The 18,990-nt window shown below is 39.2% G+C and overlaps 1 protein-coding gene across 1 annotated transcript in view; it reads right to left on the bottom strand.

The window, feature by feature from the left end:
- sgcz (sarcoglycan zeta) overlaps positions 1-18,730 on the bottom strand; it is a 130,293-nt gene extending 111,563 nt beyond the window's left edge. Inside the window, exon 1 of the mRNA XM_028405102.1 lies at positions 18,521-18,730. Within this exon, the coding sequence (XP_028260903.1) occupies positions 18,521-18,730 (210 nt within the window). The remainder of the gene's footprint in view (positions 1-18,520) is intronic.
- Between the last annotated feature and the right edge of the window lie 260 nt (positions 18,731-18,990).

Here is an 18,990-nt window from a genome sequence, read left to right as displayed (position 1 = left end):
ATTCACAGGTTAAACCACTGGGTAAAGGCTCCTCAAGTCCGCCTTAACAAGGTTTTCCATATATTTATCCAACTTATCCTTTAGTTGGCTTTTTAAGCTCCCCTTTTATTTCCTGTGGTATCCTCCCTGGATTACTATTGGGTCTAATCTCTATGTTTTTTTACCTTTTTTCTTTTCAAGACAATGTTAACTCTTCATTCCTTTGAGCCTCATAATCTCACAAACCTCAAGAACTGCCTTGGTCATGAAAACTTTAACAGCTTTACACAATGAGAACACATGCATCATCAAAATGTGTTTTGTTTTTGTCAAAAAAACTAAACAAAAAAAAGAGAGAAGAAGAAGAATGGAAGAGGCAGACATGTTTCCCCAGATAACAGACTTTTTTCACTTGAATGACTTGTCTGTGAATATGGCGAAAGCCCTCTCTCACCTCACTGCACTGAGCTGGCACTTTTCTGATACTTCCCTGATTTGAACACTGATGCTGACACCAGCTGTGTGCACCACGTCTGCAACAGCTTCAAGTGACCTTTCTGTAAAAGGCAGAAGGGCAGCTGCTGGAATTTTCTGTGAATGGACACTGAATGTGTGTAGTGTGACACTGCAAAGGGAAACACTGAAACTAATAATTATCCAGCAGAAACGCTTTGAGAAAAGAGAACACTTCTGTAACAGTATATATTTATGTTAAATACTTTGCATAATACAGTTTTGTGTGCAATGTCATTCTCTAGTTCAGCTGGTCTTGATTCAGGGCTCTGAATAACTGCTTATTTTTGTGTGTAAGAGAACAAGCAAGCCGTTACAGAGAACCTTACACCCTCAACAAAAGATCTTAAAGTCTAGGAAATCTTTGCCTTAATACTTGTGCAACTTGCCAATTAGTGAGAAGACTCCAAACACAATAACAATATGAAATGAGTGCAGCCTGTGCTTTGTAAAAATATGCAGCCTTGCAGAATGTTCTTCCAAACTGAGCAGGATGGGTTTTTTTCTTACTCTGCTGCTGCGACTTCCCTAAAAGGCACATAATACAGATTGATGACACCAAAGTTTATAAAGCGGTTCATGACTTCTGCAGCACAACATCCTTCATTTCCCACTTTTCCTGTCACTCTTCACTGGCTACTGAGGAATGGCTGTAAAAATGAAATGATACAGAGGAGATACATCTTCAAATCCCACATAAAGAACTACATAGTGTTAGGTCAATGGAGATATCTATTCTCTCCAAAAAATACATTCTTCACTGTTTGTTGTATCTAAATTAGTATCCAACGCTGCTTATTGTTGTTGTCTGGGTTTCTCTCAGGTATGGATGGTATTCAACTGTGACTCCACATGGACAAACAACAGGTGTTTGACATATAAATACCAAACAGAAGGTGTCAGTAATGCAGGTGTTCTGCCAAGGGACACAGAATATGGCAGTGTGCCGTATTGGCATGCCCGGAAAGAAAAACAAACTCATGCAGAACTACTGTTACTTTTCAGATCTTTTACTAAAGCCAAAGAAGTCATTGTTTCCCCAAGTCATCTGACCATCTGCCGCACAGTTTGGAACAAGCATAAAGTTTGCCTGTTGTTAGATATGCCGCAGTTGACTTGCCTTAACCTAAGTTGGTTCCAGACCTCCTGCTGGGCCTGTGGCAAATCCACATACAGTATGTGGATCTTTCTTTCTTTTTCTATCTATAGCCTCTATCAATCTGTCACTCTGTTTATATGCCTCTCCCTCTCTAGGTATCTGACATAAAGAAAAATAAATATGATGCCAGCAGGTGTCAAGAGGGATCCTCCTTCCCCTCTCCCTCTTTCTAAAATGGTAAGAAATTGGATGGCACTCCCTGTTTGATGTCAGAGGGGAGTCTTTTTATCATCTGTACCTGTCAAATGAAAATGCTTTGTCTCCAAGGTCCTTTCCAAACGGCAGATATGCCGTTTGCCCTACATTGCATTGTTTTGCAGCAAAGTCAGACTGGGATGGACCATATTAGTTGCAGTGGCAGCTCAGAAACTCAGTGGAAGGTGCCATGTTTGGTCTCTGTAGGGCGGCTGTATGCTACTTTTACAATATTAGGACTACCTTGCCTGGTCTACACAATAGCATCAAGCAAAGCAAATTATATTGTGGGGGTGTTTTCTACCGCAGCTCCAAAGAGGTTTACCATCTTTCCAGATACCAGGATGTTGATATAATTGGGCTACAAATGCAAATCAAGAGTGAGTCAGTGCAGGGCAGGTGTCACGTAAGGACAGTGATAACACGTGACACTGCAGGATCAAACACAACTAGCCTTGATTCCCTTAAAATAACTGAGACACGTTGACCATAATAGAATAAAATAGCCCTCAGTGACAGATCAAAAAATAAAGACTACTCATTAAGCTGGTTTATATTTTACATTTCCATTTCAAAGAAGGCCATTCGGCCCTTATAATTTTCTTATTCTGTGTCTTCATGGCTTTCGCAGCCTGCTGTACTGCAGTGTGTGTAAAGGTTAGAGACATTTTCCTTTAGAAAATTTACCATCCAGTTGTCAGTGACGATGAGAAACTAAGATAAATTACAACAAAAAATGAATGGAAGATGAATGTATTCTGGTGTGCTCAATGGATTTTACCCCTGCTGCTCAATATGGAGTGATGAAGACACTGAATGGAGGTAGCAAAGAAATGAAGAGAATCCCCGACTGACAGCGATATGCAATAACTGCCATTACACTCTTCTAGACAAAGACAAACAGACAGTGATTCCCCTGTTGATGACATGAGCACCTCCCCTATAAACAATCATTTTTCAACATTTTCATCCTTGTATCACCATAAACAATCTATGAAAATACAGTTCAATTGTGCACTGTCGTCTAATAGGTGATAGACTTGTCTGATCACTAAGAACTCACTATGTGCTTTGTTTAGTTGGTCATTGGTCATCCAGTAATCAATCACAATTGTTTGTCATGCCACTGTCATACCCACAGACTCAGGTTATATAATATTCTCACTAGATTCATCTCACCCTAGATAGATAAAAGTAATGTCATTCTGGTGCATCAAATGGAAATAATCATCTTATGTAAGGATCTATTGGAAATATATATATATATATATATATATATATATATATATATATATATATATATATATATGATTTTAGATGCCCTGATTCAGTTTGTATAGGCCGACATCATGAGACAGATACAGCTGCTAAAGGCTGTGTTAGGGTGCAGTTTATGGATGGTGGAGGTTCAATCAGGATTCCAGGGTTCACATTCCCCTGACATCACAAGCAGTTGTGTCTTCACCCATGGTTAAGTTTGGTTTTTAATCACAGCTGGAAATGGTATAAAGAAACTACAGGTTAAGATTAGACTGACTTTCAAGGACTGAAATATCAACTTCATGTTACAATTTCCTGGTGATGACAGGCTGATATAAAACAGTATTTCACAACAGTAATATCCAGAATGTGCTGGAAGAAATTCATATTAGACCTAAAGAAGATCAAACTGTTATGGCTAGATGACTCAGAGTCAGAGCATCTTTGAAGGTCTCAACAGCATATTCAGGACTAGTCAAGCTGCATTAATTGTTGAAAAGATGAGCTTTGTTTGCTTTCCAGGCCAATATGGTAAGCATTAATAAGTAATTAGATCTTATGTAAAGCAGTAGAAGATGTGTTCTAAATGTCAGTAGCAGAAATGCTTGGTCAAATATGTCTCCACATAATAAGGTCACATAGGATTAAAGCCTAAGACAAATGTCTCCTCTAGCATCCTGCACGCCTCTTTACCATCTTTAAAAGGTTTTCCCTGTCCTTTCCTTCCATGGTGATGTGGTCCTGCCTCTATCTTACCATTTAAAAATAATGAAAAATAAATATTTAAATGCAAACATCTGAAGTAGAGGTCAGTATATGTGTCTTCATGCAAGAGCAGCTGAGCTACATCCTGCCCCAGAGTGGGCCTCAGTATTCAAAGAAACACTCTGGATATGAACCTGCTGAGAATCATTTTATAGGAATAGCCAAAAATTCAGTGTCATTTTGTGTCATTTAATAGCGTTGACTTCCCTCTGTTTTGAACTAAATTGCCATGTTAAAAGGGCTCCGCATGATCAATTATTTATTGGATTTACACTGGGGTTTATTCAAAACTACTTCCTCATTAACAATTAGTTTCGCAATACAATAGAAGTGATGTAGAAAGCTAGTGCAGTGTATGTAAATGCAGAAACAGTGTGTTTTTGTGATCAAGAGAAAGAAAGCACAGAAGAAACTGACTACAGAGCTGGTTCAAATCAAATGCTGTGTAATCTTCTCACGGAGTGTGTTCCATTAATACAATAGATGCAATCAGAGGACTTTTAGAACTTTCCTCCTCTTCCTCTCATCTTTCCATCTTATGTTGTTTCTTCATCATCTTTTGCTTTCCTTATTTTTATCATTTGGTCTTACGCTTTCTTTCCCTCATCTCAATTTTTAATCCCGTCACCTTTTCGGTTCTCTCACCTCCTCTCTTCTGTAACCCTGATTGTCAAAGTGCTGTCCACTCTTCTCCTCCACCAGAAGAGGGCATCTGACAGAGAAATACAACACTCCCCTCTCAGAGGACTGAAAACAGGGGGAGGACCGGGAAATCAAATGCATCTATTTTGATCCTTACTCTTTTTAGGCAGGAAGTCTAGCAATTTATTCAACACACACACACAAACACACACAAGGAAAGACTTTGTGGCCTCTGAAGACATGATTGTAGAGGGGAGGAAAAGCAAATGGATGAGGTAAAAGAGAAGAAATGATTAGACATGAAATAAAAGAGAAATCTGCCATGAGGGGCCTAGAAGGGAAGAGGAAGAAGAGAAGAAAAGAAGAGGAAGGAAAGAGGAGGAGGGGAAGGAAGGGGGAGAAATGGGGCAAAGGAGAAGGTGGGGTTAGGATGCTGTATGGGTGCAAGAGGAGGAGTAAAACACTCACACAACAACACACATAGAGTGGGAACATATAACCATTATAACTATATAACCACAGCAATAAATAAAAATACCTTCCCAGCCATTGTGTGTCTTTTTGTCTATAACTATATATAATGAAACAATGGTTATTATCCTACGCACACAAGGAGAAGCACATATTCTTCCAGCGTATAATGCCAGGGCAACAATGTCAAGGCAGGAGCTACTGTGCAGGCCCAGATTAACTATTGTGTGTACCATCAGTGTTGTGCATCTTTACAGCCAAGTCACCCACTTAACCATGCTTCTAATTATATTTTGTCAGCCAGGGCTTCTTACAAAAAAATGTTTAGTGAAGGGAAAAACACTCCTTTCATGAATGTGGACTTCATAATAATGGGTTTTTTACCACTCAATTTGTATTTTTCCTCCTCCAATATGTCAGTAAAAAAAAAAAAAAAAATATGCCCAAGTTTATTAATAATTGTTTGCTTCTTGAAGGTCCCTCCAAAAATAATGAGTCGGTCTGCTTTTTTGGCTGTATTTATGTAAGAATTTTAAACATGGAGTTAATTTAGAAGTGGGCAGCTCTTCAGTTAAAATCTGAAAGAGTGAATAAAATGGTGAATACTGCAAATCAATATGTATTATTGACTGTGTTTTAAGATGTTCTCAAATGTATGTAGGGTGACTGTGTCGGACTCCTGTTCATAACATTGCTTCCAAGCTGCAACACATCATAATATGGTAGAGAGCAGCATCATCCAGACTGTAAAATACCACATTGAGACATCAGATATTCATTCTAGAATCTGCAGTGTGTGGTGGAGAAGGAGTGAAATGATCTACATCTGTGGCAACAAATGTTGTCTTTGTTTACTTTGATACTTGTGATTTATATAGACAGATGTAATAATGTTTCTCTCTGTTGCATGCATTATTTCTCTGGCCTCACCTCTACATGTTAACAGGGATGGGGACTCATTTCGTTGATAGCTGAAACTATGGAAAATAATGGGTTTTGTTTGTGGAGTGTGTTTAATTGTATGCATTTGTGTGTTTAAAGATGATCCCACCCTGTTTTTTAATGTTTAACACTAACCAGTGGTTTGTGCATGTGAAATTAGGCCATTAAAAATAAAAGGTCAGAAGGACTCAAATCCTGGACTTCTGAGTGAAAGTCATAATCACATCTGGTATCTGGTGGATCTATAATGAAGCACGTGTTTCTTGTGAGGATGTGTTAGCCTAGCTGATTGAGTCCTAGGTTACAATTGGGAAGTCATTTTTTGGTGATGTGTGCCACCCTGACCAGAAGATTGTACATGCGCTTCATTTAATGCCCACATAAAATCTACATGCAAAACCCATAAGCCCTTAATATCTATACTGAATCTATTTTTACAAAGCAAAATAGATGCATATATCTATCTATTCATACAGTTTTTTAACCCTCTGGAGCCTATCCCTGCTGTCAAATGGGGGCAGGCCGCCCGGAACAGGTCGCCAGTCTATCTCAGGCCTGCAGTGCAAATATATCCACCAAACTCACTAAAAGCTGAATCAATGACATACTGTAGTGCTTATAAATAGATATGTTCTTTAAAAGATTGAATGGAAAGTATTACTTCGACAAATAGCACTACTGAGGAGTGTGTTTGCCAACCTGATTGCACACATTTTTTTTTCTAAGGGTGGCCTATCAGAGAATTAAGGCACCATCTACGGCAGAGAGAAGAAAAGAAGAAAAAGGGATTACAGATCATTATTAACTTGCAAGAAAGTCAAACCTTTTTTTAAGGAGCTTCTAAGTCTCCTTATTGGGAAGAACAAACAGAGAAATCAAAAGACATCATGAATAAGAAATCATACAAGGTGAGAGATGAAAGACGTTTAAAATCTGGGAGAGGGTTAACTCATTTATTGATTTTAGTAATTCAGACGTCCCAGGTGTATATTAGCACCAACACTGCAGAGAGTATAAATGCAGGTTGATTGCCATCAGCCTGAAGTACATAACACCACTTTTGAACCTAATTTTCCAGTGTTACAGAGAAACACCATCATTTATGATGCTGATGAGCTTGCACTTGCTAAACGGTACATGCTATCATTTTATGTTTTTTATGGGCTCCAGGGTCAGCAAATAATAAATCCTATAAGAGCTCACACTTTGTAACAAGCTTTTCACTCTGCAGGTGAATTTTTCAATAGATGATGGGAATGAGAAGAAATATAATAAAACATGAAATAATAGAAGAAAATACAGTGAAACATATGTACCTATTTCATAATATCACTTTTATTTTTTGGCTTTGAACCAATATGTAACAGCATGTACCATGCATTGAAGTCTACTCCCTCGTTACTATAAATTGTGCGCTCAGAGTGTTTTCCATTTTCTGTACTTTTTGTTCCTTTGTAAAAATAAAAAGTCAATTCTATGAGTATATTGTATGTTTTATGGTTGTAAACTACACTAATATAAACTAAAAAAGAAAAATGAAACATCAAGCTCTCACTGTTGGTGGACTCTTTCATCCAATTTGCTGACATTGATTCCACACATAATGAAGTAAACCACATTTATGGCCTAAAGATCAAAGTCCACTAATGGACACTGTGACAGCACGGATCGTTCTCCGACAGATGGTCCAGGAGAGCGGGGTTTGTGCCTCGTGTTGATGATGGCTTTGTCGCTTTAATTTTGTTTACAGCTGCTCTTTGTTTGATTTAAATTTCATCGAATCAGCTTTTCCAATGAGAAACACATGTTGCATGGCTAAATGATCCTATCTTTATTAAGCTTGTGGACATGGTTCTTCGCTTCAGTGGTGCACATGACCACACAAGGGCAAACTAATATGTAAACCTGATCATTTCATTTGCATTTAGAATCTAATCTCCACTGTTGTTTTCCTGATGAGGACAGGCCTGTCCATATGCTGACTTATTTTGAATATTATATGAATTTCTTTATGATTTCACTTAAACTCTGTATTAATTCTTTATTATATGGTGTGTGTGTGTGTGTGTGTGTGTGCATTTTGTTAACACCATTATGAATCCTACACTTGTTGAGGTGTCATATCTGTCTGCTTTTCTTTATGTTTAATATCACATAATAATATGCTCTATTCTTATTTATAACCCTGTTTTTCCTTTGCCGTATCTCATTTGCCGCCGCAGCGATCCAATTTTCCCCACGGGGATCTTTAAAGTTTCATCGCCTACTAGAATCATTTAATGCACAGTGGAATGGAGAATGCATCTGTTACAGGATGTCTGTGTGGGATAACGTGACTTTAGCTTGTTGGTTTCAGAGAGCTCACTTTAAAACAACACAGGGCCTCATCCTTCGACAGTCTTTGCTGCTGATGAGTAAAGAAATGGACTAACGGTAACAGGTTCACCTCACTTGAAAGGTGGCACAAAGTCTGATGAGGTACTTGATGTAGACATCACAGTCTATGTTCATACAAAGGTTTTCCATTTTCCAATCGCTTAACAAAAGTGTCTATAGGTTCTTCTCTCCTGTTGCAACATTGAAACTTAATGTTGTTTGAGTCAAGGATTTCTTTGGCTGTACTACTCACGTCTTAACTGAGCGCAGAACCAGAGTAACAGCTGAAGGCTTTCAACTAAGGGTCATCGCTAAGTGGCTATTTGAAGGTGAGTACAGACTAGCTTTTTACTGCGCGTCAGTCAGGAAGCCAACATAGCATTCACTGGCATGTCCGGGCCTATAGGCCCTCACTGCAGTCATTATCCACATCGATACTACAGATGAAATGGCCCCATTAGAAAGACAGCTGGCCACCCAGATCTCACTTTTCTTCTCTCTTCTCTTTGGGTTGGCAAATACACATGTGTAACTATAAAATAAGCAAGTAAACATTATGTATAAGAAGCAATAATCACACAGCCAGCATGTACTGAGAGCTGTTTTGACATGGGGGTCTATGGGGATTGACTCCACCAGTATTGAGCAGTCCGTCCTCACCAAGACGACATAGCAACCTTCGTAGCTGTAGCGGTCCTATGATCAGATGCCATCGGACGTGTCATATCTGGCAGATGTATTATCAACTAAATAGGGCATTTGTTCGTAAGGATGTGCTGCTCAAGAGACCATTCAAGGAACTACAGCTGTGTTTTTTTTTTTTTTTTTAACACTGTAAATTTAAATTCATTTTCAACACCCAGAGGAGATGCTGCTGGGTAAATGAGCACAATAAATGTAAGTGAAGAAGGTACCAACAAATCAGTGTTTATACTGGAACTAAGTTAAGTGGTTTTAAGGCTTCACGTCTCATGAAGTCACACAGAAGGCAGCATGTCAGCATAAAAGCAAAACCTCCATATCTCTAAAGACATGCAAACAAATGTGCCATTTGATTGTCAAACTACAAAATACAGTCCCTTCTTTCAGACAAACACATAAACACACACTGTCTCCATTAAGACAAGTGTGTGTTCATTATTTATCATTGTTTACATCTTTGATAGAGTGCCAGCAGAGATAACAAGGCTAAAACTGCTGACTGATGGATATTTTGCCTTCACACATACACATTATACAGACACACTTTTACACTAAAAGGAACAACCCTGTCTCTGTGCGCACACACACAGACAGACAGTGAGCTTATAGAGCCGTGCAGACAGGCGGCGGGGGGGTCAGCTGTTTGTGTGCTTTTGTCTGTGCTTTCCTTATTTATCATTGTTTGACATATTGCCACTGGAAATAATAGGACTAAAGTGCTGACTGATTCAGATTTAGGTGTCACATACACACCAGACACTACTGGGTTGTCTTTATACACACACACACACACACACACAAATACCCTTGGGTCTCTGCATAAAAATACACATCAAAGTGATTTAATGTTTAAGTTCTTGCTTGTATCTGAGTTTAAACTGAAAATGTTGCTGACTCTATAAAAAGACATCTTTGTTCTGTGAAGACAGAGATTTAAAGTGCTAATCAAGGAGACTTGTTTTCCTACTTTTTCTATTTTTATAGCTTTCCTCATGCTGTAGTTGTTCTGGCTGAGTGCGGTGCTGGAGTGCCAAACTTTTGCAGCTGGGGTGCCATATTATTTTTAAAGCTACTATTGGATATGAGTGCTTGTTTAGCATCCGAAAGACCTTGGATCTCCTATTTAATGATTCTCAGAACAACACAGGTCCAAAAAGACTGAATGAGAACATTCTAAGTCATTTGTGAGTAAGTGAATAGACGATTCAGCAAAGATATTTCCCCAAGTTTTTAGTGTGTATAACAGTGAGGAACACAATATGAGATACACACATTTTTGAGGTGATTGGAACTGTGCTCACTGTGGCCCACAGGTTTGTGGACTCAGCCCAACACCAGTGCAGGAATCATGATAAATACAGCTCTGTCACTGTGCAGGTCAAAAAGAGACAGAATAACAGTCCAACAGACTCACAAACTCATTCTACATGTTATTAATAGAGCACGGTGATTCAACAAATGTTGTCATGGTTTAACATTTTATAACATCTTATTTTTATTTTAATATTAAAATAACTTAACTAGCACGTTCTCCCTGTACCTGCGTGTGTTTTCTCCAGGTGCTCTGGCTTCCTCCCACATTCCAAAGACCTGCTTGTTGTTAGGTCAATTGGTGACTCTAAATTGCCTGTGAGTGTGAGTGTGAATGGTGTGAGTGTGAATGGTTGTGATGGACTGGTGACCTGTCCAGGGTGTACCCCGCCTCTCACCCGTAGAGAGCTGGGATAGGCTCCAGCCCCCCCGTGACCCTGCACTGCAGGACAAAGCGGGTTCAGATGATGGATGGATGGAATACCTCAACTATGTGAAACTATGTGATATTTGAAATAACTTTAAAAATATTCTACTGTATGCTTTTCTTTGTGTGTGTGTGTTGACACGGTGTGTGTCTTTTTGTGTGTGCAGTGACCATTCAAGTGATTAACATCAGGTGTGTCAACAGACTGATGGATACGTCACATTAACTCCATTCTGTGTGTGTTTGTGTGTGTGTGTGGCGCAGGAGGACAGAGTATTTCACGCTGGACTCTTCCATTACCTGAGGTCAGCACTGTTACTGACAATCCGAGAAAAATGTGTGTTTGCATGCTTGTGTGTGTGTGTGTGTGTAAGCGATAAACTACACAGTGCAGGTGTGAAGAGCCATAATGATGGTGGCTGGTCCAGACGAGGAGCTGAGTACAGCAGGTTTGGAGGCTCATAGCAGCACAATTTAACCTCAAACACACACACATATGTGCATGCACACACAAACAAAACTGCATCCATTTCATATTCCCAGTCTTTATCTTAACATGTGCAGCAACATGATCATTGTTTTATGTGGACTATTATAGATTTCCTTTTAAATCAGTGATATGGAATTGATGATGCTTTATGCATCATGCATTTATGATGCTTTATGCTTTATGCATCATAAATTTGGTTAAAATACACATTTTTCCTGCTCTTTTGCTTGTTAACCCATTAACTAATCATTCACCTCACATTAACCACTAAAATTCATTAACTCGTTATTTATCTCTTTTGTGACTAATTTAATACTACGTCCAATGACACAAAAAATAGAGCCAATGTCAAAAATGTAGTTCCTCAAATGTCCACTTGAGGCCGACTCCACAGGTCAGTCGATCACCATATACTGTAGCTGTTATTTAAGGCAGGGCTGGGTGATGTCATCAATGTGTAATGCATCTTAGTAACAGTTAAAGGTTAATAAGTACAAATATAAAAAATAAATAGATTTTCGTGGTGGGGGGAATCTATATTGTCTTGATTACCGATGTGCATTATTATTATGCAGTGGAGGGGGGAAACAAGAAAAAAAGGGTGGCTCCTTAATGAACACAGTCACACTCAAACAGCCACACATCAAACTCCACAGCCTGCCTGTCTCTGCCAACCCATCATCCACTCACTTCCACTCCATGAGGCAGTGAAACAGACACCTCTCCAACTCCCTAAGGACCCCAGAGGCAGAGGACAGGAGGGAGAAGCTGAGCGTGGATGATGGGACACTCTATTTAAACCACACACACACACAAACACACACTCGCTCACTCCTATCACACCCTCTTTTTTTTTCTTTTTTTCCTATCTGTCTTCCTCCATGCATCATTCACCATCCTCTCTGCTCGCCTCCCTCACTCCAATCCCGCTGCTATCCTCTCTCCTCTCGTTTCACCGTGCTGATCTCTCAGATTAGTTTATCTGTAAAGAAACTTTACTGGTTTTATGAAAAAAAAAATACACATATCATCAACACAAATTGCCATGCAGCTGTGACAGCAAAGAGCACTAATTGAGATCATGTACCTATCACCCTGCTTTGCCTGAAGGAAGTGACAAATTCAAATAGTCTGCTAAAGAGCAGTGAGTAAAAGCTCTAGACAGAGAAAACTGGATCTCTGCCCTTGCTCTCTTACCATTAATCTCCTTTGGCATAAAACATGATGATAGTTTTATTTACACCTCAGCTTTGGAACCTTTTTATCCCTGTAAGGAAACAGTAAGGTGGTGTACTGCATTAAATAACCATGACATTTGGATTTCTTAAGATAATTTTTCCCTCTAACATAGTTGTTTACCTGCACATTCACAATATATAATCATTGTCATGCAGTTGCCCTTTGACCTCTTAAATACAAAAGATTATCACTTGATCATTTAATCTAATTGGAATGTGCACAAGCAAATAAGTAGCCAATTAATTCTTGGGTTATGGCTACACTAACCAGATTTTAATCAGTTCATCCTTGAGTCCAAGTGGATGTTTGTGTACAGAAAAATTGAGCCAACTCCCTCAGGGAGACAACAGACGGACAACACAAACACATAACACCTCCAGTGATGGCTGAAAAAACACAATATTTACACTGTAATACTGGAGTTTGTTTTGAAGAAGACTTTTCCATCTAAATCGTGACAATGTAGTGAACCACTGTGTGTGTGTGCTGCAAGTGCAGGTTTCATAAAGGACATTTATCAGGGACCACCTGAGCCTTGTTAGCCTACCTCCAAGATTTCACCCATTCACAAAAATGCACCCCTAAGTGCATTTTTTTGTCCTCATACATGTTGCATTTCACAGCACTGTCTTAAAAAAAACACAGTACCAACAACAGATGTGTTATGATGCTCATATAAAAGTCACAAACTACTATCCAGTTCTCTCAACTCCTGTTTTGAAAGTAGTGACCGCTGTCCTCACGCCTGTCTCTGTTCCCTCGATTTTACAAGCTGCTCATAAGTTAAATTTGTTTTTGCCTTTTTTATTTCCTGTTGAATTCGCTTGTCGCTACACTTTTATGCAGCCATAATCCTGCTTGTAATTAACGCTGGTCATTTTTTATGGGTCTTCCAATTGTTGTTTTAGCACTTTAAGGCACCCAGTAACTCTGATTTGAGAAGTGCTACAAGAATAAAGTTTTATTTTATGCCTCCACTGATTGGCAGCCAATCAGAACTTAAAAAAAAATATAATAAAAAACCACTGGCAGTAAAATTTTACCAGCGTCATCGATGTGGGAAACTGCAACAAATCACGGACAGGTTTATTGTTATTAGCTTACCATTTATCGCGACCAAGAGGTACAGATTAAAAGTACACAAAGCTGCTGCACAAACCTAAACACAGATGTTTAGATGGTACTATAAAGACAAATGCTGCTATATTATCTCTCTCTCTCTCACACACACACAGTAGAGGTCATATAAGGGCAGGGACATTCTGAATGTTAATGCATTTTACATGTGGTCATCACTACACAACAAATCACATCAGTATGAGATAAAACACTGAAGATTGAGCAGGTATCGAGATAACAAAAAAAAAAGCACACACTCACTGCTGTGCACTCTAACACACACAACATAGTCTAGTCCAGAGCTGGAATTAGGCAGCCTGATTGGTGAGTGACAACTGAAATTGAATTTCTCTGCAGTGAGGGCCCAAAGGACTCAGGGGAGAACACACACAAACACAAAGAACACACAATCAAACACACACATCAGCATGAACAAATGCTGAATAATTGCTGGCACACACACAAACAGATATAGTCTCTCTCAGCCCCCCTTCTCTCTCTCTCTCTCTCTCTCTCTCTCTCAAACACACACACACTCATGCAAACTTCTATCCCCACGAGTCCCTTCTCTCCAATTTACTGCCAAAGCTGTCTCTTCAAAAGCAAATCTCTTTATTTCTCCCTTTACCATCACAATGAGACACATCTGGGAACTACAAACACAACAAAAAGTTTGAGAAAGGCTTCATTATGCTGCAGCCAGTTAGACGTGATTAGAATGGCGACAATGGAAATGACAGTTGTGGAGCCATAGGTGAAGCAGTTTCCTATGTCTGGATTGAAAATGAGGAATAATGAAGGAAAATCTAGTTTTTGTTTGGGTGTGAGAGATTTCACAGTGTTCAGATATGAGAACCACAAACCCTCCCACAAACACGGGTAAATGAAACTGTTTAGAGGATACTTAACCTACCAAACTGGTGCATGTGTGTTTCACAGTTCACTCTGCATCCTGCTCAGCTTAGGCTCTACTTGATATATCCCATTTATCCCAACCTATGTTGTTGTATAAGGGTAAATGGGACAGACTTTTAATTTCTGTAAATTCAACAAATCAACCTAGCACATGATGACATATATGATGACATTTCTGCAACAGCATAGATTTGCTTTAGACATTGGTGGGGACCTAAGACTCCAAACACTCGCTGTTACGCATATGTTTTGGTGCTGCCACATGTGACATCCGGGAGAGGCACAGTCAATCACATGGCCATATGTGTTACAGTAGGACCAGAGCCCTTGATATAACCCAATCAGAATCAGAATATCAAGGGTTTTGGGTAGGACCAAATGATAGGAGGATATAGGATATAGGTAGGACGGCAGAAAAGAATGGAAATTAACCCTTCCTGCACCCAATGAATCTGTTTGGAGGGGATCAAATTAGTTATGGTATAGGGGGAGAGGGATAATTATTATGGTAACTTCCTGACATCATGAGCTGCAGGGCCAACTTTCTGTATGATGCACGCCCTGTAACCTGTCGGGTCTGTCACCATCACCCAGACATAACAGTATATTAGGTGATCCACATGTGAGCTTTTTTTTTTTTTAACTAGAGTGTTTATGTAGACTTCTGATACATTATGAAAGAACAATTAGCACTGGCTGCTGCATTGAAATCAATAACTTATTATTTAAATTCAAATTAGAAAAGAAACAATGCATATTTTAAATAGGTTAATGCAGCATTTATGCATTTATGTATTTATTTATGCATTCTTCTAACCCTCAGCTCTGCAAGATGTTATGTTGTATACATGAGGTATTGAGAAAACTTATAAGAGCAGGAGGTATTTAGGCTTCTAGAATCTATCCAGCAAATGCTAACTTTACCCTGCACTCTGAGCATTAAAGTCACATTGATTCTGTCCTAAATAACCTTCTGCTAGGTTGCCTAAAAACACAGCATACAGATATAGACACTCTCACAGTACAGCATATTATAGGGATAAGCAGAATCTAACATGGGACACAACAACATGGTTAAGTCTGGCTAATTACCTCTATCCCATGGGATTGTAATGGCTGACATGATCATTTATCACAGAAAAAAACATCTCCTTTCCTACATTTTATCTGCGGCCAAAAACACTTATTCCGATCCAAAAATGGGCACATTCAGTGCTCTGACAACATTTTTAGCACTCGCATAGCTTCACATCCGTCTGTAAACTGTATGTGTCAACTCATCATCCACCGACTTCCCCCCTCTGCGGGACAGTGAAATAAAGGTCTCTAAGGACTCCACAGGAAGAGGTTAGGAGGGAGACGTTGAGTTATATTTTACCCACATGTAGGCAGACATCTTCTCAGCCCTTTCAACCTCTGCCTCCCTCTCTTCTTACATTCAGCATTCTTCTATCCATCATCTCCACCCTATAGCCTTTCTCACTCTGGGCCATGCCAATTCTGAGTGGACCTAGCCCCCCCCCCCCCCCCCCAAAAAAAAAAAAAAAGGGGAGAGCTGTTGTGCTATTCTGTACAAAGATGTACAAATGAATATTCATTACTAGTATAAATGTGTGTGCATTGATATCAGGTCCATATAAATGTCAGGAAACCCAAATCTTGGCCACATGTTCATGTTCATGGATCACTGCTTCTGTGGTCGAGTCCAACTGCCTTTAATTTAGGCACATCTGTGGAAACATCATCCTGTTCTCACTGTTTCACCTACTGAAGGCAGCCATGTTGTTTTGCCACACAGGGCAGAAGTGACGACTGTGCATATCCTCTGTAGTCAACATACCATAATATAAAATGTAATAAGAAAGTCAAAGAAGAAGAGGCAGGCTTTACTTTTCTGACATTTCAAAATGTGGATTAAATCAGGGGTGTACTCTTACCTTGTAACAGTGGCTGGGGGAATTAGCTGCAGTGCAAAACAGATACTGCTGCAGGAAGGCAGATGAGTATAATTTTCCATATTTAATTATAATTAAAATAAAAATATGTTTACATTTGTGGAAGAAAAAAAAAATCTCCTTTTTGCATATTTTCTCATCTAAACAGTTAATACGGATCACATTCTTATCACTTCCTTCAGTCCAACTCAAACTGCTTCTCTATTGAACTCCTACACTTCACTTTTAACCCTCTTCCTGCATGTATAACTTCTCTTCTCTCTCTCTCTCTCTCTCTCTCTCTCTCTTGTGGTCTTTTCACACTGTTGCTGTTTTTCCCCCGCATCAGCCTATGAAATATGTTCTGCTCTTTTATGCTCGGCACTGGCTGTCTTCCCTCCGGCATATTCTTTAGCTTCAGCCCAGCCACCTCCCCCCTACCCCTTTTATTTCTCTTATATTCTGAAGTCGCTTATTGAAACATAAGGCTTGATGTGGGGAGGCTTTAGCAGAGGTTTACAAGGGTCAAATCCTGCCTCATTTGCATATATTTTATCACAGTGGAGCTCCTTGAGCCCCAGGGCAATAAGGGATATTGGGTGTATTGGTGCTATAAGCCCATGGCAGGTCCAGGTTGAAAGGAGGGGAAAGTGTTTACAAAGCAGGAAGTAAGAGACACAGTCTGGGTGCTGACTAAATATACGAAAAAGAGCAATAGAGCATAATAAAACAATGTCAGCAAAATTTAAAAGGTTTTTAGATGAGGTTTGAATTTGGAGGGATTTAGCTTTGCTTGGGGTACGGCAGCCACGACTGGACAAAAACATGGTGATGGGATGTTTGTACTGCTGAGAATGTGATTTTTGTTATTTTATAAGATATAGTTATCGGTATACATCCTTCCACAAAACAAGGGCAGTGATTAAATGAAGACTAAAATATTTTAGTGGTTCCTAAATCAGGTCATAACTCATATTTAAAAATGATTTCATTCAATAGTATATATAATCTTTTTGTTTTTTTAAATACTGTCCAATAGCTGTTCAGCCTGCCTTTACAGGTCATTGCTCATCAAGGATCTCAAGGTGATTTATTATGTTTAATCAAAGAAGAGAAGCCTATGCAGTAATGTTTTATTAAAACTTGATTTTCAAATCAATTAAAGCTGTGCATGTCAGAGGATAAACTTAATATAAAATGTATTTAAACAGAATTGGTTCACAAGGTTGCTGTTCAGATAGGCTCTCCTATTAATCAAAGGAAATATGAGCATAAATAATAATGTTTACACTGTGGCCTAAAATGCCATTAAACGTTTGACACAATTAGTACACAAGGACTTTTCCTTGCACACCAGCCACATCAGAAATTTTTTAAATGGACCTAAATCCATCTATTACGTGGCACTAACAGTAGTCAGTCCATGTTTATTAACCCTACAGTGTTGCTCTAGAAAAGGTCACAGCAGGGGTGAATACACAAGCTTCAAACATCACATCCTACTCAGCCTTTCAATGCAACACACACCAAAGCTACCGCAGACTGCCTGAAGAACGGGTTGACGTTCAGTAAAACATCATGATTCAGAAGTGCTTCATTTGTGTTGAGGAAATATCCAGGGATTTGCCTGGATTACAAAAAATTAAGGGCATGATGATGACATCACACAGTTTAGTGATGTCATCATACCCTGAACTGTAGCTAGTGGACAATTAAAATGATTCAATAAATCTTATTTCTAATTTCAATCAATATTTAAAAATATAATGAACAGTGTAGTATTAGTTTAATGATACTGAAAAATATAATCAAACAAACTTCACATTCGTCAAATCAACAGCAAACACCACTGACTGAATGAGATCTAATGATGTAACAAAGAACAGAGTTGATTTGGTGTCTCTTATGTGGTTTCTATGAAATCACTGTTAATTTTATCACCACTCCTATGTTTCATCACATTACAGCCTTTTAAACCACCTCTTACAGCTGTCTCACGTAAACAGCCACATAAACACAAACCTATATCGCTTCCTGGCATTTTAATGAGGCGCACACACACACACACACACGCCTCTTACTGGAGTGAAGTTCATGACTTTGAGGATCCAGATGGTCAGCGCCAGGTTGACGATCATGGTGACGAGAAGGAGGAGGATGAAGAAGTACAAGCATCTCTTCCTCCAGCCGTAGATTCCTACTGCTGGGTAAACTTGGGCACCACACACTGATGCCCCTCGCTGATGGAGGGGGTTAGGCTGGGCTGCAAGGATATACTGCTCCTGGGTCATCTGCAAAAGGAAACAAGTTTTATCAGGATTTTTTTTTTTTTTTTCCAGAAGATCTGAATTTTGTGCCTTGGTGCATTGCAGCAGACAGTAAATCTTTCAAGGCTACACACCTACAACCACTTTCCTATCAATAACCTGCCATGCAAGAATGTTATAAAAAAGAATCTTCATACTTTCCGCACCAGAAAAAGCCTCATAAATGCACAGCTTTATTAAAACCTAAGGATGTTCTGAACAGATCCACAGGCTTTGAATCAAGG

This window comes from Parambassis ranga, chromosome 1 (assembly GCF_900634625.1).
Source record: "Parambassis ranga chromosome 1, fParRan2.1, whole genome shotgun sequence".
Classification (NCBI taxonomy): domain Eukaryota; kingdom Metazoa; phylum Chordata; class Actinopteri; family Ambassidae; genus Parambassis; species Parambassis ranga.
The sequence above is the reverse complement of the archived record's forward strand: the minus strand, read 5'-3'. Positions and strand labels throughout refer to the sequence as shown.